The sequence below is a fragment of the Cucumis sativus genome, chromosome 6, assembly GCF_000004075.3.
Source record: "Cucumis sativus cultivar 9930 chromosome 6, Cucumber_9930_V3, whole genome shotgun sequence".
In the NCBI taxonomy this organism is placed as follows: domain Eukaryota; kingdom Viridiplantae; phylum Streptophyta; class Magnoliopsida; order Cucurbitales; family Cucurbitaceae; genus Cucumis; species Cucumis sativus.
Window position 1 is genome coordinate 4,164,764 of NC_026660.2, and position 22,690 is coordinate 4,187,453.

At 31.6% G+C, this 22,690-nt stretch overlaps 2 protein-coding genes across 4 annotated transcripts; one reads left to right on the forward strand and one right to left on the reverse strand.

Annotated features, from left to right (window-relative positions):
* Window positions 1–1,575: 1,575 nt before the first annotated feature.
* Window positions 1,576–5,724, reverse strand: LOC101219804 (protein PIGMENT DEFECTIVE 338, chloroplastic). 2 transcript variants are annotated; one of them, XM_031888118.1, is made up of 9 exons: window positions 5,580–5,719; window positions 4,678–5,501; window positions 4,505–4,579; window positions 4,336–4,407; window positions 3,123–3,203; window positions 2,935–3,032; window positions 2,242–2,367; window positions 2,110–2,158; window positions 1,576–2,014 (listed from the first exon to the last, which is right to left on the reverse strand). In XM_031888118.1, the coding sequence occupies exons 1-9, from the start codon at window positions 5,605–5,607 to the stop codon at window positions 1,853–1,855; spliced, it is 1,515 nt and encodes a 504-aa protein (XP_031743978.1). In that variant the 5' UTR covers window positions 5,608–5,719; the 3' UTR covers window positions 1,576–1,852. The 2 variants fall into 2 exon arrangements, with proteins under 2 accessions (XP_031743978.1, XP_004140950.1); XM_004140902.3 differs by having other exon boundaries at window positions 4,678–5,724.
* An 826-nt stretch (window positions 5,725–6,550) lies between these two features.
* On the forward strand, window positions 6,551–15,125 carry LOC101220040. Of its 2 annotated transcripts, none has more exons than XM_004140903.3 (9): window positions 6,551–6,787; window positions 10,527–10,661; window positions 11,054–11,156; window positions 11,446–11,505; window positions 12,835–12,894; window positions 12,977–13,180; window positions 13,266–13,377; window positions 13,482–13,699; window positions 14,492–15,125. In XM_004140903.3, the coding sequence occupies exons 2-9, from the start codon at window positions 10,531–10,533 to the stop codon at window positions 14,582–14,584; spliced, it is 981 nt and encodes a 326-aa protein (XP_004140951.1). In that variant the 5' UTR covers window positions 6,551–6,787; window positions 10,527–10,530; the 3' UTR covers window positions 14,585–15,125. The 2 variants fall into 2 exon arrangements, with proteins under 2 accessions (XP_004140951.1, XP_011656616.1); XM_011658314.2 differs by having other exon boundaries at window positions 12,841–12,894; window positions 14,492–14,594.
* The last annotated feature ends 7,565 nt before the right edge of the window (window positions 15,126–22,690 follow it).

Sequence of the window (22,690 nt, forward strand, 5' to 3'; positions counted from 1 at the left end):
CTGCCTCAGCTTCCAATTTCCATCTCCAAATACCTTTTCATATTCTTTTCCTTTATCATTATTATTATTTCCTTGCTGTTTTTTCTCTCATTTTCCATTCTTTTTCAACCATACTTTATTTGTATAATTAACATTATACACTTCATAGCCATATAAGATGATCACAATCTAATATGATTGTTCAAAATATCATATAGTTAATTGTTACTCAAATTACGAAAATCAATAATTTATATTAATACAATTATGAATGTTCAGATAATATAACTATTTCCAAAATTCAGATCTTGAATCGATACAAATTATTAATATGGTTAGAATTTGGATGGTTACTTTTAAATCTACCTTTCCAATTGATATTTGAACTAAAAGATTGAAAATGAATTTTCTTAATAACTAAAATTGAACAAGAAAATAATATTTTAAAACCTTTTTAGAACTAAAATTGTACAAGAAAATAGTATTTTAAACTATTATTTCGTATGATGCTATGTCATACAATGTTTATAAAAAGAAAAATGGTAAGGTGTAACTTTTTTAGAATAGTATACGAGAAATATGACATAGGTTTAGGATTTTGTAAATATATAAAATTTATCACTTTCAAATTATTTTTCATCTTAAATTTGTTATTATTCTTAAACTACCTTTTAAGGTATCTCTTCTCCTAGTCATCATTTCTCTTACATTCTCAACAATTCATTTTTTCCACATTCTTGTTCATTGGTAGATTCCAATTAGTAAAATCATCTTCATTTCTGAATCATTTGTCAAGTTTAGAGCATCTTCAACTCTAAATACATCATGTGTATCAAGCGTATCAAATTTGTCAAGTTTAGAGCATCTTCAACTCTAAATACATCATGTGTATCAAGCGTATCAAATTCATTGACTGTACTAGTGATAAATGTGACGAGTTTGTAATTTTTCAAGTGACAAGTTTGTAATTTTTCATTTTCAAATCTAGGTTAGATTTGTGTTTTGACATTATTGCATAACCATAAGCGGTGTGTTATAGGTCTAATTTATTAAACCAATTATGATAGATGTGCAAGAAGCCCTAAAAATTACAGTGAGTGTACTTCAAATACATTGACAAGTTAAGTTATCATACACCAAACAATAAACATATAAACATTTTAAATACTAAAGTATATCAGACATCAATCCATAAAAACTTGAACTAACATATTTCAAATGCATTAACAATATATATGAAAGTATCAACAATTATATATAACAATCAACATTTCAAATACATCAACAATATCTTACAACAACCTACAACAACAAACATTCAATTAATAAATTATTTTGGAGTAAAAATACACGTGTTACATTTCAAGTGTATCGAGTATATCAAGTGTTTATCAATAACATATCAAGAGTGATACATCAAGTATATCAAGGTCCAAAGGGTATCAAGAAGTATCAAATGTATTATGTGTGTCAAATGTATATCAGTAATAGGGGCTTTTGTGACATTTAACATCTTGTATACGTGAGATGAATAGTAAGTGTATTATACTTGTTTTGACTTTTTTGTGAGTGCAAGGTGTAAGGTAGACGCTGAAAGCAACAAAAACGGAAAATTTAACTTACTGTGTAAGAACATCAATTAAACAGCTGAACAAGGCAGAATAGTGTTCAAAATTTGATCTTTTACACTTCCCTATTCCCTGGATTGTATCATTTCACAAATTCAGACAGGAATTACTAGTGATAAATGGTAACGAAAAATGATTCGTTAATCTAAGGGAACTCTAGCCCAGCTGAATATATATAACCAATTATTTCCCTTGGAGTAAAATATGGCTGGGAAGCACAAAAGAGAGATCATTTAACTTAACAACTACCTTTCGAATTTGAACCACTTCCAATTTGCATACATGCTCGATTCATTTTCAAATGGAAGATCTGTAGTTGGAGCAGTTTTGGGCCTGAGAATGCCGTCAAGTGAAGGTAGCCTTTGCCTGTACTTTTTTGCCATGATCTTGGCCTCTGAAAATACTTTCTATTATAGGAAAAGGAGAAGGAAAAGGGGAATTTAGTCAAATTTCAAAGAAAATGTTCAATGGTGAGGAAGATCATTAATGCGTAATGTACTACCTCCTTGTTCGTTATAAAGAGACCGGGCTCGCTTTCAAGGTCTGCAATGCTGTAAATTCCAAAATGATCTTTCATTAGATGCACATAAACCAACCACAACTCTGTTATATTGAGTAATATATCCTGAATTACCTTAGAGATATCTTGTCAGGAAACATTGACTTCACGACAAGAACATTGACCTTTTCACCCACTGAAAGTAAGTCACTCACTGAGGTAACTCGGGCACGGGTTATGTTTGAGACATGGAGTAACCCACTGAGAAACATTCAGGTGGATGCATTAGCAATTTCTCAGAAACTACAGATTAATAAGAACAACAAAATACGGTATGCCCAGTCAAAGCAGAAATAATTACTAGCTGACTTATAGCAAAACATATATAGATTGTGTTCCTTCAACAGATTATCTTTGGTATTATTCTAGTCAGGATAATGCATACTTAAAGATGTTCTTCACATCTCGTGTTAATTATACAATACATATCTTAGAAAGATAAAAATTAAACCATTCTCGAGTAATAGTAAATAAGAACTGAATCCTATTGGATCCAGTTAGAACTCTGCAATCTATCATGCTTGGGAAGATTACTAGTAAGTTGGGTGGTCACTTAAAAAAAGTAAAGATTTATGTCTGCAAAGGTTTTGAGCAGTGTTGTAAATTGAGATACTTACTATGGTATTGTCTCAGTGGAGATTGGCCATTTTTGTAACAAGCAAGTAATAGTATAATCAACCACTAATTTTTTAAGAAAACTATTTCAAACTAACTAACAAGATTGTTCAACTCGGGAGAAGTTTGCAGGAAATCAAAACTGAAACTCACCTTCTGTTTGTGTCACCAATTCTTATTTGAGCTCCATACGGAAATATTTTCTTCACGGTCCCTTCAAGAAGCGTTCCCTCACGTAGGTATAACGTTTCCTGAGACATACAAAATCTGCTATTTATTGGTGTCTGTACTCATGCAATGTCTGAGGAGAAAATATTGAAATGTGCAGTATTGAAACTGACCCAAGCTTGTTTCTCACTTAGTATCAAATCATTCTTAGCTTCATCCATTCGTGTAATCTGCACAAAGATCCGACGTCCTACCTGCACAATACATGACCAATACAGTGAGTTAAGATCATTCATACCTTCCTCTTGTCCAATTTCCCAAGCAAATGTTGTAGCAGGTAGAGAGAGTGTTTGTTAACATTGAAATAGAAAAAAAGTGCAGATCAAGACATAGAGGCCGCTGATGCAGAAGGCACCAATTTGAAGAGATTTTAGTAAATGTGAATAAGAACTGAATGTGGATGCAAATCCAAGCCAATTAAGGGATTCAAGATATGTGGCACAATGTCAAAAGTCCCAGTAAAAGGTGAGGCAGATTATTGGTTCCACATGCATATTAAGATATCAAGTTTCAAAACCGTTCCTATGGGTTTCCTTGACACCCAAATGTTGTAGGGTCAGGCGGGTGTCCCGTGAGATTAGTCGAGGTGCGCATAAGCTGGCCTGAACACTCACGGATATCAAAAAGAAAAAAAACAGATCAAGTTTCAAGACCCTGCTCTAAACTAATAGTGCAACAATGATGACCACGTCATTTAGAAAAAGGCAGTGGCATTTTTTATTAAGTCGGAGAATTGAAAAAAATGAAGAGGGAAAAATTGTAAGGCAATTATTTATGGGTGCGTCTTTTTCACGTGGTGAGCATCACAATTTCCCTCCTCTTTTCAAGCTTTCAGAACTTTAACAACAAAAGCAGGCAAACAAAGTTCATAGTGAAATTGACATCCACGATGTTTTTTTTTAGAAAAAAAAAACAAGAAAAAACAAAACTTGAGCCACAAACTCGAGAATAGAAAATGTTATGATCTAAAGTCCATCTTATGTTCTGCCAAGTTACAATTGGAAAATTGAGGTTAGAATGGTACTGAGGGATTTAAGGTCTTCAGCAAATTTTCAAGGTAACAAATGGAAAGCACAATGCAGGGGATCCATCAAAAGTTGTAGACACTGGAAGAACGAAGTGAAGTCTAAAAGACAAGTACATCAATATTTTCATGAAAGAAAGAAATAGGTCAATATTTATAGACATAGTAAATTCATAATCTTATGGCAACAATTATTTCAATTGAATTTGAAAATATCATCTAAATGATGGGTGAACCATAAAGGCTTTGGTGATATAATGTTTATAACAGCTCAAACATAGAAGAACCTGAAACCTACTTACATTTTCTTTCAACTCTGTGAAGTTATTTACTCTATTCAATAACTCAGCCTTGGGAAGAAAAGCTCGCAAGCCCTGCATAACACAAAAGTTCAAAACAAAAATGAAACATAAGCCATCCGGAAAGAAGAAATACAAACTAAAACCACACTAATTACAGTAGCATAGGCACCTCAATTCTTGTTAGAAGGCCTCCAGTATTCCACTCAGATATTTTAACTTCAATTGGCTCATCAAGTCCTTTTATCTGTCGAACAAGGGAACCACAATTAACATATACATTTCTTCTTTGTGCCCCCTAAGATGGAAACTTCAAAAAAATGAGAAGCTAATCAAGAAAAGAACCTGCCTCACTCGATGCCAGGCCAACCGTCGAAACAGCCTTCTAGTCGAGAGCAATGGCCGACCACTGAGTGTCCTTCCCAAAACCTCAGCAAATAAAACCGTTCCATTCTCCACGACAGGGCGCCCTGGCCCCTGTCCGCGGCTAAAAGCATCCTCATATTTCACCAGCCCCATCTTCCCATTCATCATAAAAGACTCAGCATCCTTGTCAAGATCACACGTCAAGGATTCCATCTCTTTGTCATACAATGGAAGCACTTCTTTTGTCAACATTGTTCCTAACAAATCCGCCCCCACGTTGATATCCAGCTTGTTTTCATTACCCGAGACAACCACACCAACCACAACATCCCCAGGTTTGGGCTCATAGTACTCAACATTCAACTTATTGGCTATCTCGGTCTCGTCATCACCATCAATTGTTTCTTCAAAAGCTCGTAGGGCTCTTTCCTCTTCTTCCTTTTCATCTGCAGAATCTTTATTCTTAAAGAACTTCATAAATGGTGCTAAGGCTTCATTCTCGTCAGGATTTTCAACCTCTTGGTCAATTTCTGATGAAACCCCATTGCTTATAGGAGCGGGAGAAGGCTTATTTAGCAGACCAATCTCATCAATCTCTTGAATTCCATCCACTCGAGGCTTATCCGGCAACTGTGTGCTCGATAAATTATCAAAAATATCGTTCCTAGAGCAAAACAAAACGCTACTTCTTCTTCGAAATGTCAACTTCTTAGACTTATTACAGTTATCAGAACAAGTAGAAGTGGAACACAAGTTGGAGTTTGAGATTCGTTGAACTGGTAATCTAGGAACGGCGAGAAATGCTGAATTCCTAACGGAATTAGATGAAACTAAGAAATCTTGAGACTCGAATGACGAATTGGGAACGCAGAGATACTTACAGGGTTGAAGTCCCGCAAGAATTACCATCCTTTTTTTGCTGCCACTTCATGAGCTGAGCTCGGCTTCGTCGCAGACTACTGGGATTGAATTGAAAGAGCCGAAGAGGAAGATTTTGGATTCAATGAGTGTGAATTTTGCAACTGCATTATCCGTTCTATTCATCTTATTCGGCGCGACTGTTTCTGGGCTCGAGTATGTGCAATGGGAAATATGGGCCGTCGGTAGTGGGCCTGACGTTGGTTGACAGTTGACCCAATCTTTTAGTTTGCTCAATTTCCCCCATAAATGTGTTTAGATTGGACCCAATTAATTTAAATTACTTCGCAATCGTTGTGATTAACCGATCAAAATGAAGATTATGCAACATCTTTTAATTCACCAATTGTTTGTCTCCAAAATTTCAATTTAGGGACACAATTGTTCTTATCTCTTGTTGTGATAATATCACAATTTTGATTTTTATTAGACACAATTTCTTCTCCAAGTTGTTGGAGTGCACATTTTTAGTCAAAATTTCAAAACTAATTTTATTGTGAATGATTTGGAAATTTTAAATGTAACATAATTATTTAAAATATTAATAATAAAATAAATTAATTTTTAAAACTGGTAAACATGGTTTTAAATTATAAAATTATAAAATTATTTAAAGGAAAATTGTAAAAAATAGAAAAATAGACAAAAATATATAATAAGTGTAATTTTTTTAAAAATCTTTTTAGTGTAATAAAATATATAATAAGTGTAATAAAATAAATTAATTTTTATAATTGTTTTTGCAAAACCCCAAATTAAAAATGGTAATTTTTCGTTTTAGGTTTATTATTATTTTGTTGGATTAATTTTATTTTGAAAGATGTAAAGGAAGTATTGAAAATTAATCCCAAATGTTTAGTAAGATAGTTAAAAGGAATAGAATATTAGGTCACTGTTGTTAACCTTAGAGGCCTTATTCCATTTCCACCCATCAAATTTTCAGAATCTACATTATATAAATTTATAGAATAAAATAAAAATAAAAAAGTTCAGAATCTCTCTCAATCTCAGGCTCTCTCATCAGGAACGCAATAAAATTTACATAACATCCAAATGAAATTCTCCGAATAGATCAAATTCGTCGAGGAAAATACACAGCTCGGACGACTTTCCTCTCAGTTGCGAGACAAATCCGATACAACCTTGCATCTCTTCACAAATCACCTTCCAGGTTATTCTCTTTCTCTATCCCTCTCTTGTTCTCTTTCAAAATGATCTGATTTCTCTTTAGATTAGAGCTCTGAATCTGAAGTTTTTTAACTTTGTTTTAACTATTGAAATTTTAAATCTCTTTAACCACTTCCCATTTCTTTCATTCTGAATTTCTTGTTCTTCATGGTTTTGATTTCTGGAGATTGTACTTTACAGTTGCAGATCCTTCAGTATTGCTCGAATTTTTACATTGCCTTGGGTTTTTTTCTTTTTTTTTTTTCTCTTTGCTCACGCATTATGTATGAATTTGGTTGAAATCAGTAAAGTTATGCGTTTAGTTGATTGTTTCTTCGTTAATTTGTTTTCTGTGACAGTTATTTTTTTCTTGAAAGAACACAAATTATTTGTTGTTGTGGCTCTTAGTTTGGATATACAAAAGAAATTCCATCCGATGGTGCTGACAAAAAACATATTCACTGTGACGTGGGAGTAGTTAAGTTGTAATTACAAAAGGGTGAAGCCAGAAGTAAAGTCATGAGGGAAGTGCGAGATTGATGGAATATAAGTGACGACAATTATGTTCATACATATGGGGTCTTTTGGGTGAAACCAAAAGTCAAGTCGTGAGGGCTCTTATGCTCATAGTGGACAACACGATACCATTATAGACAACATTGTACCATTATGGAGGAAGACCTTGATCATCTCTTTTGGGTTGTCTGTATCTGTGGAGTGTGTGGTGATTTTCAGAAGTTTAATATTAGTTTTTCTGGCAAATGAAGCATTTGTGTGACGATCGAGGAGTTCCTCTGCCATTCACCTTTCAAATAGAAAGTCTGTTTTTTGTGGCTTGTCAGAGTGTGTGCTGTGATTTGGGATATTTGGGTGAGAGGAATGATCGGGTGTTTAGAGGTAGGGAAAGGAACCCAAATGAGGTTTGGTCATTAGCAAGATTTCATGTGTCCCTTTGGGCTTTGGTTTTAAAGGCCTTTTGTAACTACTCCCTTAGTAACATTTTACTTAGTTGGAACCCCTTCTTTTAGGTGGGGTGTTTTGGTAGTTTTTTTTTCTTTTTATGCCCTTGTATTCTTTCATTTTTTCTCAATAAAAGTCGTTACTTTTCTAATATACATATATCATACATATATCATACCATTATGAAAATGGGCAAAATTTTTATTGTTCTTATCAATTGACATCAGAGCCGTGATCTTCTTAGTTGTGTATTATTGAAATCCTTTGGGTACGAACAAAACTAGTGGGTCTTAATAGTTTTATGTCATCGTGATGGATCTCTAGATCAAACAAAAAGTGTTTGAGTGGCAAACAAAATGCAGAAAGAGGAAGTAAGCCTTTAGAGATTGAAGGAGCATATCTTTGGTTTCCAAAAGTCAAGAAAATTTGGAAGTGATTTGAAGTAATCTTTTCAAGCCCTCTGATTGAAGCAAATGAAAACTAAATGATTTCTCCAGTTGGTCTAAAGTGAAGAGAGACTAAGAATTGAAAAGGGAGGTACATTTGCTCCATTACATAGTAAGGAAGATGATGTTCTAAAAAAAGTGTCATAAGTGCTCTCTTTCTATCGTGGAAATGGTGGCCAATCATTGTGTATGTGAGGAGGCTAATAATCAGATTGGGTTATGCTGTAGCCCATCCAAAGGATAGGGTAATCTTTCCAAAATCAAGGCAATAGGGCAAGATGAAGAGATAAGATGTTTCACATCCAGCTCTGCAAATTAAACAGCAATGAGGAACACATGGATGGGCACCTCCTTTGTAATTTATCACAACTGACAACTTCACAAGTATTTATGGCTTTGTGGCTAATTTCAGAGGATGAATTTAATCTCTTTAGGATTTATGTCAACCCAAATCGCCCAAGTGTGGGTAGGATCACTCCTATTAGTACCCAAGTCAAGAGAAAGGGTTTTTGTTGTGAAGATGCCTTTAGTGTGCAAATTCTACACCCACAGTCCCGGTAAGGCTAATCCAATTCTTTATTTCCTCAACTTTGAAATTTCTCTTGAAGATGAGGCTGCATCCATGTTGTTCATCCAAAAAGTCCTGTAAAGCCATGTTCTTTTCTGCAGCCAATGCAAAGGTAAGGATTTTTCTCAGAGAGGATGGATTCTTGGTGCAACGATCATGCCACAAAGCAGTATTTGCCCCATTACCAGTCTTTCGTGTGACCCTATTATGGATAAGGTTCACTTGCATCAGAATATTTCTCCAAGGCCTTTTAATAGATGAGGAGAAGCTGTTGTCCGGCCACATCAATAACCTGCTTCTATAATACATAATCCTTGTAGTATCTTCAATCCATGTAGCAAGGATAGCTATGTTTTTTTCACCCAATCCTTGGATGCCAAGGCCACCACGTGTTGAGGGTCTAATGAATTTGTCCCAAAACAAGGTCACTTTCTCATACTTCTGGCAATGGCATGATTTCTCGAAGCTCTAAAATCTTTTGTGATCAGAAAACTAATAATGATTCTTCTTGGAGTTTGGTTACTCTCTTTGCTTCTACATGGTCCACAACTTCTAAATTCTTTTGTATTCATAGCCTAATCCAAACTAATACCAGTGGGTCTTTTTTTAAAAAAAAAAAAAAATTGTTGTGTGGGATACCTCATCTCACTCACCTTTTAGATCATTCTTTGTGATAATGAAAGTTATGCTTCTTATCCCTCACCCCCCCCCCCCCAAAAAAAAAAAAAAAGAAGAAGAAGTTGCCCCCCAGTGTCTTGGCCCAAAGTTGAGAGGTCATGTAATTCTTGCCAAAAGTTTTGGTGTCTCTTGATAGTATGGAGGACCACATAACCTGCCAAAAACTAAAACCATCAGCAGTAGACATAAGGATAGAGAGTGGAATTGTCATTAAAAGAATCAAGTATTATTGGTCTCTCTTGATAGCTTTTTAAAAGGATCAACATATTCTTGCCAAATTTTTGGTCTCTCTTGATAGTCTTTTAAGGAGGTAAAAGAGAGTGGGATTCTCATTAGACCATGCAGTTACATCAAAATCACCTCCCAAAAGTCAATGACCACACAAGAAAGAAAGATCATACGTTTATCGCAAAAATTGTGCTATGGACCGATTGTGGAGGTTTTAAATGCCTGAAATTCATGGACAAAAATAATCAACCAAGGATACATGGAGTGATAGAGGAAGATGCACCACAAATAACCTCCCGAGATGGGTCATTCCATAGAGTATGGATGCCTCCAGAGGAGCCACCAGCAAAAGGAGAACAACCAATATTCTTAAAACTTCGGGTGGGTTTGATGAACTTTCTGTTGTCATTTGTTTTTCTTTTGTATTAACATATGTGGCATTGATATAGTTGGAGAAATTTTTCATAAGGGATCTTGATTATCTAGCGCCATCGACAGATGAAGTAGCTGGCATTCGGTAATGAGCATCTCTCGTTGCATCATAGGGGATGCAAGATTGGCTCATAGGTTGGTGCTCAAAGGGATTAAGTGGGGAATAAAGTTACTGGTAACGGCAATGAGAGGGTGGGATCAACATATGGGCCTCGATAAGAACCACATTTTTTAATAAAATTTTATTCTTCTTATTATTTTTTTATTTTTATAAAATCAATTTCATTTTCTTTCTGTTCTGGACAACTTTTGAAATTCAGATTTATTTAACGATTCATGGTTCTGATATATTAATTTCATATGCCAAATAGATCTTGTGCATTCTAATTTTTTTTGTACTCACCTATTCTCTTGTTGATGTGGAGTAACAGAGAGATGAAGCAAGCGGACGTGCCCACGTTGGGTTTGTTTCTTGTTGTTCTCCTGGCGGCAGCAACATTTGAGCCCATCTCATCTTTGCCATCTACTATTCCTGCATTCCTTTGGTCCCCTCACCAACGCCACGGGTATGCTGCTTGATTTTTTTATGTTTTGTATGTTCTATGTGCCATTTTTTGTGTGTCAACCTATTTCAAATGAATAATAAACAAATCCCGACATATCTACATCAGGATTGTGATTTCTTTTGCCTTTCGACCTGCTTAGTTGATTAAGATTTATTGCCATCATTTTAAATTTTAGATTCCCCATTGTTTCTGTTCTTCATTGGTTAGTTTCCATATTATCATCCTTCATTTTATTCTACAGGAATCAATTTTCGTGTTCTTTTCTTCATCTTTGTGTGTGTGTGTGTGGTGGGGGGTGGGGGCGGTGGTTGTGTTTAACTGGTCTAAATGTGTCATAATAGACTGTATCATTTTTCTTTGTTTGATTTAGAAGTTGTACCGAATGGCTGCAGGTTTTCTAACAACATTCTAGAAAAGTATGTTGATTATCAGACCATTTCCCCACAGGAGCTGGCAAAGTCTGTTCTAAATGAAGGAGGCTGGTCACAACTTCTGGTGGGTTTGTTACATTTCAAATCTTGTTCTAGAGTTCTCTGTTATTAGTTTTTAAGAATCACCTATGCACAATTTTTAGTTTTTTAAAAAAGCTACATGTTTTGCTTTTTGGTATATCCTTTTCTTTAGTTTGATTCCTCTCTTTTTGGGCTTGGTTATGGTCCTTCTGGATACCCTTTTATTCTTTCTTTTTTTCTTTTAAATTTCAATGTTAATTTGGTTCTTCATAAAAAAGTTCATTTTCTCATATTTTTATATTATTAACAATGTTAATTATTTAACTCCTTAGTGCACGGGAAAGGAAGTAAAGCAGCATGTGGATCTTGCAATAATCTTTGTTGGTTCAGAGGTAGGGATATAAGAAGTTCGAGATTTACGACTCTTCATTGTGTAATTCTTTCAGTTACTGTGAATTTGTTTGATCACTCACATGATTTATTTTTTATTTCATACTTCATTGTGTTTTTTCTTATAGCCAAAAATCTAATATGTTGTTTATAAAGTTTGAATTTAGGATTATTATTTGAGGTTAGAATATTTAAGAGACTTAATTATGCTAGACGAGTTATCCTAAAGATTCATTTCATGTTTATAGCATTTTTATAAAATAGAAACCAACTTTTAACGTGTTCACATTCCCTAATTGTCCCAACTTCAGCTGATAAGTTTTGGTAAATTTAATTATGTCAACGTTAAGACTTCATGCACTTGTGGGCTTAGAAATTTGTTAAAGACCCATTTAGTAAGGGACAAAATGACATTACAGAGGTAGGGGTTTGAGCTTTAAACACAGGATCTTCACGCTGCAGAAGAAACCAAAAAGCCCCTTTTCCCAAGCAAGAGACAATCTCCCCCAACAAGATGAAGAGAGATGCAACATCTGTTACTTTCTTATAGCTCAAAGAGCAAAAAAACCCAAATGAAAAAGAGAAAAAAAGGCAGAGCTCCTTTTGACCAAATTAAGGAATTAGAAGCCACCTTATTCTTAAAGGAAGACAAATGATAGAGATAAGGAAACAAAGAGAAAGGGAACTAGGTCGCACCCAATGATTCTCTCACATTTCATTCCCCTCCCCACCAAACAATGAACCAAGTGAAAGAAAGAAGGGAACTCAAAAGAAATATCTTTCCTTAAATTTCAGTAAGTGAACGACCATTCAAAATTCAAAATAATAACGACCATTCCTTAAATTTCCTTAAATTCTATTTGTTCGCGAATATACTATTCATTAAGTTGAATGGTAAAAGATTATGGAGTTCGGGAGGGGATGGAAGTATAAACAACCCCAAAATTGGAAAACTAAAAATTTTCCTCTGTTTCTTTTTAGAAAAGGATCTTATAAACACAACCCTCTTTTGACAATGGTTAAGGACTATTATTAATATTCTAAAAGTGTATTGGGTATACACTATGTACTATTATCGAAAAATGTTTCCAAAGCTTGAAAAGAATTACTATGAATTTTTGAAGTGTCACGTCATCCACGTTCTGCATGCCTTTTGTAATTCTTCTTCTTCTTCTTTATGTATTTGTTCGCACTCAGATTATGATGCTAGTTCACAACTTTCTTTTATGTCAGTGTCACAAATGACATTTCTAGTATCAATTATAATAATTTGGTGCACTGTTATGTTGGTTTCTTGATCAACATTGTGACGGGTCTTTTGTCTTTTATAGTTGCAGTCAGATTTCACATCAAGCAGGCACGTGGATCCAAATCTTATGGATTTACTTAAGGTTTGGTAAAGAAATTTGTCTTATAAATTGTAAAACTGCATGTCTTGAGTCTGAACTCTAAATCTAGGATCGATTTTCACAGGTCTCTTTCTCAAGGTCTAACTTCTCCATGGCATTTCCCTATGTGGCTGCACCAGAAAAGGGTGCAGTAGAAAAGTTATTGATCTCAGAATTCAAACAATCATGTGGGCATGACCTCAGAATCAGCAGTAGTGCTTTCCAGGAGTTGTCCTCTGTTGAGGATGAATCATTCCAGAAACTTTCACTGCTGCCACATTCGATCAATGTAAATCTATCTTTATATGACTAAAATCTGTTTTCTTAAAACATTAATGATATCCTCATTTATGTTTTCTGTATTAAACGAGTAGGATTATATGGTTTCAAGAATGGAAAACAAGCGAGAGGGAGAGACGGAATTAGTCATTTTCTCTCATGGAGATTTCAGTTCTCCTGAAGAAGGCAATCCATGGACTTCTGAAAGTATGTTAACTCATTTTATTTTGTTTTCAGATGGTCATTAGCACAAGCAACGTGATTGGTGATATGTTACAAAATTCTTATGTTGAATTTTGAAATTATTACAGGCAAAACTTTGTCAGAGATAATGACTTCTGCGGAGCATGTTGGGGCAAAGTATGAAATTCTCTATATATCAGATCCCTTTAGGTCCATTCGCCATTCCTATGTGGAGCTAGGAAGATTTATGGCCGAAGGTTCATCTGTAAATGAATCAGCTAAATCAGAAAGTTTTTGTGATGAAGTCTGCCAGATTAAATCATCTCTTCTTGAGGGCCTCTTTGTTGTGAGTCACTAACTCTTTTCATGTGATATTCCAATTTACGCTTTGTACATTTTGACCTATTTCTGCACTAAGTACTAATCTTATGGTTAATAAACTGGACCTGATAACATGTAGTTATATTTTAGCCAGTTCTAGAACCTACTTTAAAGTTGAAAGTAGGTAAAAGAACTTACGCTTGGAAGCCTAGTTAGTTGTTAAGACTGTGGTCATTTCCTGAGTCTGATTGTGATTGTTCAGGCTCTGTTTGATAATAATTTTGAAATTTGTGCTTGTTACCTCTCCAATTTTCTAATATTGTTTTCACATTTCTTAAAGGAACACTTGGATTGCTAGTTGAATTTTAAAATCAAAAACAAAATTTTAAAAAGTACTTTGTTAGTTTTCAAAATTTTGGCTTTGTTTTTTAAAACATTAATAGGGAGTGAATAACATAATATAGAAACTTATGGGTGGAAGTATTGATAACCATTTGGTTTTTAAAAATGAAACTTAGAAACACTACTATCTATTGATTTCTTTATTTTGTTACTTACATGTTAGAAGTATTTTCATAAACGAAGTCAATAAAAACTTAGAAAATTAGTTCTCAAAGACTTGATTTTAGTTTTTTCAACTTAGCTAAGAATTCAAATGTTGTTTAGTCAGGAAAGATGTCATAGTAAATAAGTTGTAAGAAAATAAGCATAATTTTCAAGAATCAAATTAGTAACCAAACAAAGCTTAGATCGTTATCAAATGACATGTACCATTTCATTTTGGCTTACATTTTGTTTCCAATCTCCAACTTTGCAGGGGATCGTTTTGCTGATAATCCTATTGTCAGGCCTTTGCTGTATGATGGGTATTGACACTCCAACGAGATTTGAGACACCTCAAGATTCTTAAAAAACCTCGTTTCTCAGAATCGTTGCATGAATTTTCTGGTGATGTTTGAGGAAAGGAAAAAGGTAAAGCTGATGATGATACCATTAATATGTCATGCTAGATGTTACGGTATTCTTTCTTAAACTCGTTTTCTTGTGGCATGGTTTTTTGCTATGCTTACTGGCTGCCTGCTAGTAGTGTTATGTATGAATATTAAAAGCATTTTGGTTTGTTCTTCTTAACACTATTACGCGATTTCATTCTAAGCAAAGGAGAAAAATAAAGATGTGTTATTCCATCATACTACTCTACATCAAACTGAACAGATGATTGCTTGGAGGGAACACTTGTGCCATGGGAATGAATGCGATTGTTCATTCGACATTGATACAATTCAAATCTTCTCGGTGAGTTTACGATCAACGGTAGTCTTTTTTTTTTTTTTTTTTTACCGTTGATGTAGAGAGAAAACTATCCCAAAATTATATTCAGGGGTCGGTAGGGACATGGAAATTATTAAAACAGTTTTTGGGAATAATTTTATCTGTGGTTGGTGAAAAAAGAATGGTTTTTTTTTTTGTGTGTAATAAAATGTATTTTAAAATCATAAAGTATTGTATTTTATAATGTGTGTTATTGTGTGTTTTTGGATTGAGCCATCAAGTTAAAGGGAAGTATAGCTACTTTACCTACTGATTTATGTTCGATTGGCTACTATTATGTTCATATTTTCATAGATTTCTATTATAATTTGGTCATTGGAAAACTTAAATGGTGTTTTACTAAATACAAGACAAGATAGAGGTTAGAGGGAACATTAAAACTCATACAAGCTCTTGACATATAACTCTTGTACCAAGTACACGAGTATATTTTATGTTCTTTTATATGGCACATCATTGCAACGTCTAAGTCCATGTGTTTGGTCACACTAGTGTACACTTAATTTACTCTTTAATTGCATCGTATAAGATTTAGATTAAACATGGTATATATATCTGTGATGTGATGTATCTGCCCTATGTTTTGCAATATTTTCAAAACTATCCTATATTTGTTTTCTTTTTCCAATGTTACTTGTAAAAATTCAAGAAAACCAACAATTTGATACCTTTTTCTTAGACAAATACGCATATTTTCAAAGTTGCCTAATAAAATAACGAATTATCACTTTTTTTTATCACTACATCATTCTTTTACGTAACAAATAAACACTTCTATTTATGCTAAAACTTATAGGTATTAAAATCCACTCTCATATTTAAACCATAACATGTAGAACACTATTTTGTTAAAAAAATCCATAAAACTATGTTTTTAATTTAAAATGAGAAATTATAAGTTTTGTTGTACATAGAGTATAAATAGTTTTCTAATTTTTTTTATTTTAAAAAAACTTCATCTAAAATCTCATTAATTTTAAAATAAAATAAAATAATTACTGTATCAATCTTAATCTACCAAATCATTTTAAAATGTTTTTGATAATATTCTTTAATTATTATTATTATTATTATTACTACTTTGCTAGGACTAATATTATAAACTTTAGAATCAAACATTTGATTTCAATAAAAACAAACATATTATTAAATTACACTCGTGTTGAGGTGTGAAATGAATTTATAACGTAATACTCTAATAAAATAAATAAAGGATCTTTTTAAACAAAATAGTGTTCTTATCTGAATAGCAAGGTGTTAAGCAAACAAGGATTAGAGTAAATAAACAAAATCAATGGTTGAGGAAGCTCAATTACTTTACTTCAAACCCTAATTTTCTCATATTATAATCACAACCCTTGACTTTAATCACATCAAACAACCCAATGAGCCCACACGTCAATCTCCTAATGGTCTTATCCCTACGTCGTACATCCTCAGCCACGTTATGTCAAACCCGACAAATTCCTTCCATCCAAATGTCCTTATTGCTAATACGCTTACGAAATTCATTACACTTCATTTTTCCTACGATATGATATTTTGTAATTTTGTAATTTTAATTAATTTTAATTTATTATTATGCCTTTCACATCAATTTAATTACGATTAATATCGTTGTTAGGTGCGAAAACGAAAACGAATAATTAAAAAGGAATTTGATCTGATGAATGCGTAAATTATGATGACTTGTATTATTTCAACAATAATTTAAAGAAATTATGATTTGTAATGACAAAATAATATAAAATATTCATTGTTGTTATTTAATCATGAAAATGTGACATTGCCATTATCTCATTTCTTAGAAAAATTGCTAATAAAAAACTTTGATTAAAATATAAATACACATCGTCTTAGTTTCAATAAATAGATGTCACGGGGTATCTAATGTCACATCAAATAATGTTTTTAATAAAAGGTCCTTATTAATGTGTATTATATCTATCAATTCACATTATTAAAATTTGGGACACTGCATAGAATATCAATGAATGAATAGTAAATTAAGTGATGATCATGTAGCCAAATACAAACAAAATAAAATTAAAAAACTATGGTTTTAAACAAAATCTTTCTGTTTTTAGGTTTAATTGGAAATTTGTCTCATCTATGTTAGATTTTAAAAAAGGAAACTAAAAGCTAATATCATTGGTTGGAAATTATTGAATATAAAATTGAAAGATGTTGAACTACAAAAGGGGTTTTCTTTTACCATATAGTTATATTGTCCAATTGATGAATGTCCAATAAAGAAATGCAAACCCCAAATAATGTTTGAATATTACTTCAATTATTTGCATATATATAATAATATGTGGATTGATGGGTTAAATAAAAAGAATTATTGAATGTTGTACTTAGCTATTCCACCATGAATGAGTAAATAAATAAAAGAATATTGGCTCCTTCTAATTTTTTTTTTCTAGCAAATGATTTGTATTATTGGGGTATAGATCTATATCTAAAATATTTATGTCTTGCATGTTGGACAATGATTATAGTTATAGAGTAATTAATTATAATCAGTATAAAATAGTACAAATTTAACAATATTCCATAAAATACTTATTTGTTAAATAATGACAATAGATTAATAATTTTAGGGAAAGTTCAATAACCCTAAAATTTTCACATAGAAATTGATAGATTATATCAATTAATTTAATCTTAAAATAATCCTTCTTCAACGAAGAAAGGCTATGAAAATTAAATTAACTAAGAAGAGATAGAGATCTAAAAAAGCGTTTAATTTCATTAAGAAGTTCAATAGGACCACTTTTTGAATAGTCTAACTTTTTCAATCCAAAGTCAAGACGGATACACACATTATTGGTACAATCGATACTTTCAAGGCCCTCACAAATAGCGACAACACTTTTCTCTCTTAATCAAACTTTAGTGTGTTTTGAAAGTAATTTTGAAATTGACAAATTTGTTCTTCCTATTCTGAAAATCACTTTTATCAAAATTTATTGATAATGTATTACAATGGGATTAATATAAACAATTTACTTTAAATTAAATTTTGAATTACTTTAATTTTTCTTTGGTGATTCCCTTGCAAAGTAAATTAATAAAATTAGATTTTTATTAAAACTTTTTTTTGACAATTACTGTTGGATAATTTTTTTTTACTTCTTTTGTTTTGGTGATGTTTGACAGCAAACTTACGATGATAGACTTTTTATGATTGTTGTTAGTGTCGATTGTTTCTTAACAACTGCTGACGATAATTTTTATTTCAATTGTTACTAGTCAACCTCTCATGATTGTTTTTTTAAAATTATCTTCGATCAATTTTCAACAACTATATTTTATGATAGTTGTCAAACAACTTCATGCTATCATTGTTACCAACCTCAAATTAACGTTTTCGAGCATCACTACGTATCAAATTTCAACGATCGCATTTCAGCAGCTTAGGTCGAACAACTTTCAATATGTTAGAAATTTATTAAAAATAAAATAATAAAATTAGATATTTCTTAGAAATTCCGGTTACGATATTCTCGACAACATTTTTCATCCAACTGTCGACGACCTTGTTTCAATGACCATCATTAACCAACTTCAGCGACCACTATTGCCAACCTCTAATCACCATTTTTTTAGTGATCACCACCGGTCACCGTTTAGGACAACAACTTTTTGATGGCGAACATTTTTAAAATACAAATGTAAACAAAATATAATTAATCACTTTTACAATCAAAACATACACTAGTTCAAAATCATTTTAAAGTATTTAAAAACAACAATTTGATTGTTAAAAAATCTCACACGTTTACAAAATCAATTAAATCTCCTCCTCAAAATCATCCTTCCAAACCCTCTATACAATTAAATACATATTTTGAAGTGATTTTAATTTAAAATAGTTAAAATTAATTTTTTGCATTTAAAATCACTGTAAAATATGCTTTTTTTCTTGTACTATTAAAATTGATATAATAATAATTAAAAATATTTTTCAAAAGTAATTTTAGAAGGGATGAATTATGATTTTATTTTTAACATAACTCCCTACCATTCCATTCACTTAGCACTCACTCCATCAACTAGATGACAAAAATTGATAGCTTTCTATTTATAGACAATAGCGCTTTTGTTTCTTTTTGTCTTACTTGCATGAAAAATGCTTTTATTATTTAAATTTAATTAATCCAATTGTCGAACCTTTCTAATTTTAAAAGCAACCAAATTAATGTCATGTTTACCTAATTGCTTACAATCGGAAATAAATCAATACTACCTTACATACCTTACATGCTCCACGTCTACTTCATAAACAAAAGTCACAATCCAATTGATCACGAGTAGAGAATGATCAATTTGATTGTGTTTAAAAATTACATCCAGCTATACTATTATTGTTATATTTCGATTAACGATAAACTTAACTAAATTCTTAGTTTTATGTTAGCTCAATTAAACATAATTCTACTACATTCATTACGGTTATATCAATTTTCATTATCAATTGATAACGGGCCAAAACTTCTACCCGATTTGTGTCGGTCGTGATATTTAAATCATAAAATTCATATGTATTTTGTCTTGTTTTTATCTTTATTCATTTATTTTTTAGTTTTTTAAAAAAAAGTGAGAAAAAAATGCTGACCTCTGAATGAAGAAGGAGGCTATTAATGTTATTAATTCCTGATTGGTAGCCTTTACACGTGTCATATTTTTCGAATATGTATGGATTTATTTAATTAATCATAGTTGACCTTAATAAATGATAAGCCCAATTTTTTATTTATAATTTCGATTAGACCTGATTTCATTAGAAAATTAAGATAATTATTCCGATAAATAGTACATCAACCTGTTCCAATAACAATCCTCCACGTAATCTATGTCAGTCTTCATTAATAAATTGGATTATTTAGTTTATTAATTATGTGTGGTGGTATCAAAAATTCAAACTTTTACTTCTAATTATATATATATATATATATAATTTGAGACTATTTTCTCGTGATTGGTTACCTTAGAAAGTGATTGACTATTGACTTCCTAACTACATTTTGAAAATAAGATAAATAATTTAATTTTTTAATTTTAAAAAGAAAATTAATTCTAAATTCCAAAATTTCAGAATCATAAATATAATTTGAATTATATCTTCCACTAATTGATGCATACTAATAAATAAATAAAGGCAAACATAAGAAAGTGAGCTTTAAAATTTTGATTATAATTAAATTTAAAATATATTTGAACTAACTTATAATTTTTTTAAACTCATTTTTATTCAAACGCTTTCAAAATAACTTAAAATACAAATTTAAAACTTTGTTCTAGAAGTATTTGTGTGTGTATATATAGACAGTCGCTGGAATTAGTTGTGAGAAGTTTATCGGTAGAGTCACCGAAGTGGTGGTTAAAGGTTAGTCGACAATGATCATTGAAAATTAGTCTAAATCTTAAAAATGTTTTTATTAAAAAAATTCAAGATTAATTGGTAGAGATAGAAGGTTGGTTGACAACTCTCACTTGAATTGGTTTATGGAAGTTTGGTTTATGGAAGTTTGTTAGTAGAGTGTGGTGGTCACAACACCAAACATTAGCCTAAGGAATTTTGAAGGTCAAACTTTATTTTCTTTTTATAAATAAATATTTTTTTATATATATAAAAAGCTCAACTTTTGATTTGATTTCTATGTTCTAAAATAGTATATTCTTACTAAGTTTTTATGGCTCGAATTTAATTCAAAGTAGGAATAAATGGATATGTGTGCTTCTACTAGCTACTACTAGTCTACTACTACTACTCCTTCCATCAACCTCAATTCTTAATCAATTGAATTGAATATGTTCAAACCAATTAAATTTAATGTGCAAATTAAAGGTCAAGGAAAATGTGTAAAATATTCCATATGACTGTTGTTCAATTTTCTTCCGGGCAACCTTAAGAAGACTTCAATTTTACTACAACTTTCTATTAAGAGAACTCAACAAAAAAAAACCCAACAGCCTCTAAAGACTTGAAGATAAATAATAAAACGTGATGATTAAATCACTGAATGAAATTTTTTGACAAATTATAGATTGTCAAATAATTGCAACAAAAACTAATAAGTGATGTCACAAGTTTACGATTCTAATCATATTATCACTATAGGGAGATTGATCAAATTATAACGATAATGATTAAACACGCAATTGCTTATTTAATTTATGACCCCAATTGAGCATAAATTAGTCATTTGGACTAGGTTGAGTAAATTAAATTGTTCGGAATCAAGGTGCAACTCAAATTCAAGGCCGTAGAAAAAGAGGTAAAGAATGAGTAAACTTAAGTCCAATTGTTAAGATGCAAAAGATCAATCAAGTCCATGTAAGATCCTTCAAAACTATGTAAATAGAGGTTTTGTTCATATTTTGAGTTGGAAGAATTAAAGCTCTAAAGCTTCAAAGACCAACTTTTACTCTTCTGACAATCTAAACAAACTCATAAGATTCTCTAAACCTTCTTTAGGACCAAGATAATCTAAAGCAAAAGTAAAAAATTCTATAAGAAATTATATAAAGAATCTAAGAAGCAAAATATATAGCTCCAAAAACCACTTCTCATACGAAGTTCAAAACTCAAGAGCTATAGCGAAAAGCTCTTAAAACAAATCTACATTCCAGATCAAGCTAGAAAGATAGCAAAAACAAATTACAAATATCGTACTCATCATACTTTAAAATAAATTCAAACTTAAAATTAATTCAACGAATGAAACAATACGGAGAAACTTTGTAAATTTAAAGATATATTATAAGATTTAGGAAAAGAAAAAAATAAAAATAAAAATGGTCACGTAAAACTGACATAAAAGAGCGGCAGCCCCCAGCAAAGACTACTGTTAATAAACGAAGCATCGATATGAGAAGAAATGGATGTGAAGTATGAAGTGATTGCGGGTACGATGGCGTCGCATTTGACCTTATCTTTGTGCATATTATTGTGCGGTGCGGACTACATACCTTCGCTGTCTTGTTGCCTAATGCCTAATGCCTACTTGCATTTTCTTTTTTATTCTTATTATTGATTAATACAAATTTAAATATATCCCACTCGAAACTTACAGTATTACACTCCTTACCCTATCCAAATATCATAAAATAATATTACTTTTAATTCCATTTCTCTTCTTTGAAAAATATAATTGTAATCAAGTTTTTATTTCTTATTTTGAATTTAAATATGAGTTTTAAATACATTTTTAAAAATAATTTTTACAATTTATGTTTTTTTCTAAATTCAATTCAAGGAGGCTCTGCCTCTATCTTCTATTTCATTTCACAAATTTTTACGTGTTGCCATTATTTGTTAGTTTAACAAAAGTGAACTTCAAAGTTCAAACTTTATTTTCTTTTTATATGTAAATACCTAAAATCAATACAACTTTAAATTTATACAACTTCCATGAAGAGTCCAATTGTAAGTTAACAATTTTTTTAAAAGAAAGAATTATAATAATCAAATAATAACATTTTTTAATAAAAATAAATATAGTAATCGAATAATTTCATAAAACAAGCCTAACTAACCAGATACAATTTATTGGATACAAAATACAATCCCTTGCCCACAATAATAATAATAAAAGTAAAAATAATTAAAAGTATATTATTAACTTTTTCTCTAAATAATAATAATAATAATAATAATTAATTAGTTAATGTA

Coding starts and splice junctions, on each gene's coding strand:
- LOC101219804 (XM_004140902.3), bottom strand. CDS start 5,607: ATGGTAATTCTTGCGGGACTTCAACCCTGTAAGTATCTCTGCGTTCCC. Junction 3,033..3,122: donor TAAGTGAGAAACAAGCTTGG/GTCAGTTTCAAT, acceptor TGTATGTCTCAG/GAAACGTTATACCTACGTGA. Junction 2,368..2,934: donor ATTGGTGACACAAACAGAAG/GTGAGTTTCAGT, acceptor AATGTTTCTCAG/TGGGTTACTCCATGTCTCAA.
- LOC101220040 (XM_004140903.3), top strand. CDS start 10,531: ATGAAGCAAGCGGACGTGCCCACGTTGGGTTTGTTTCTTGTTGTTCTC. Junction 11,157..11,445: donor GAGGCTGGTCACAACTTCTG/GTGGGTTTGTTA, acceptor TTAACTCCTTAG/TGCACGGGAAAGGAAGTAAA. Junction 11,506..12,834: donor TAATCTTTGTTGGTTCAGAG/GTAGGGATATAA, acceptor TGTCTTTTATAG/TTGCAGTCAGATTTCACATC.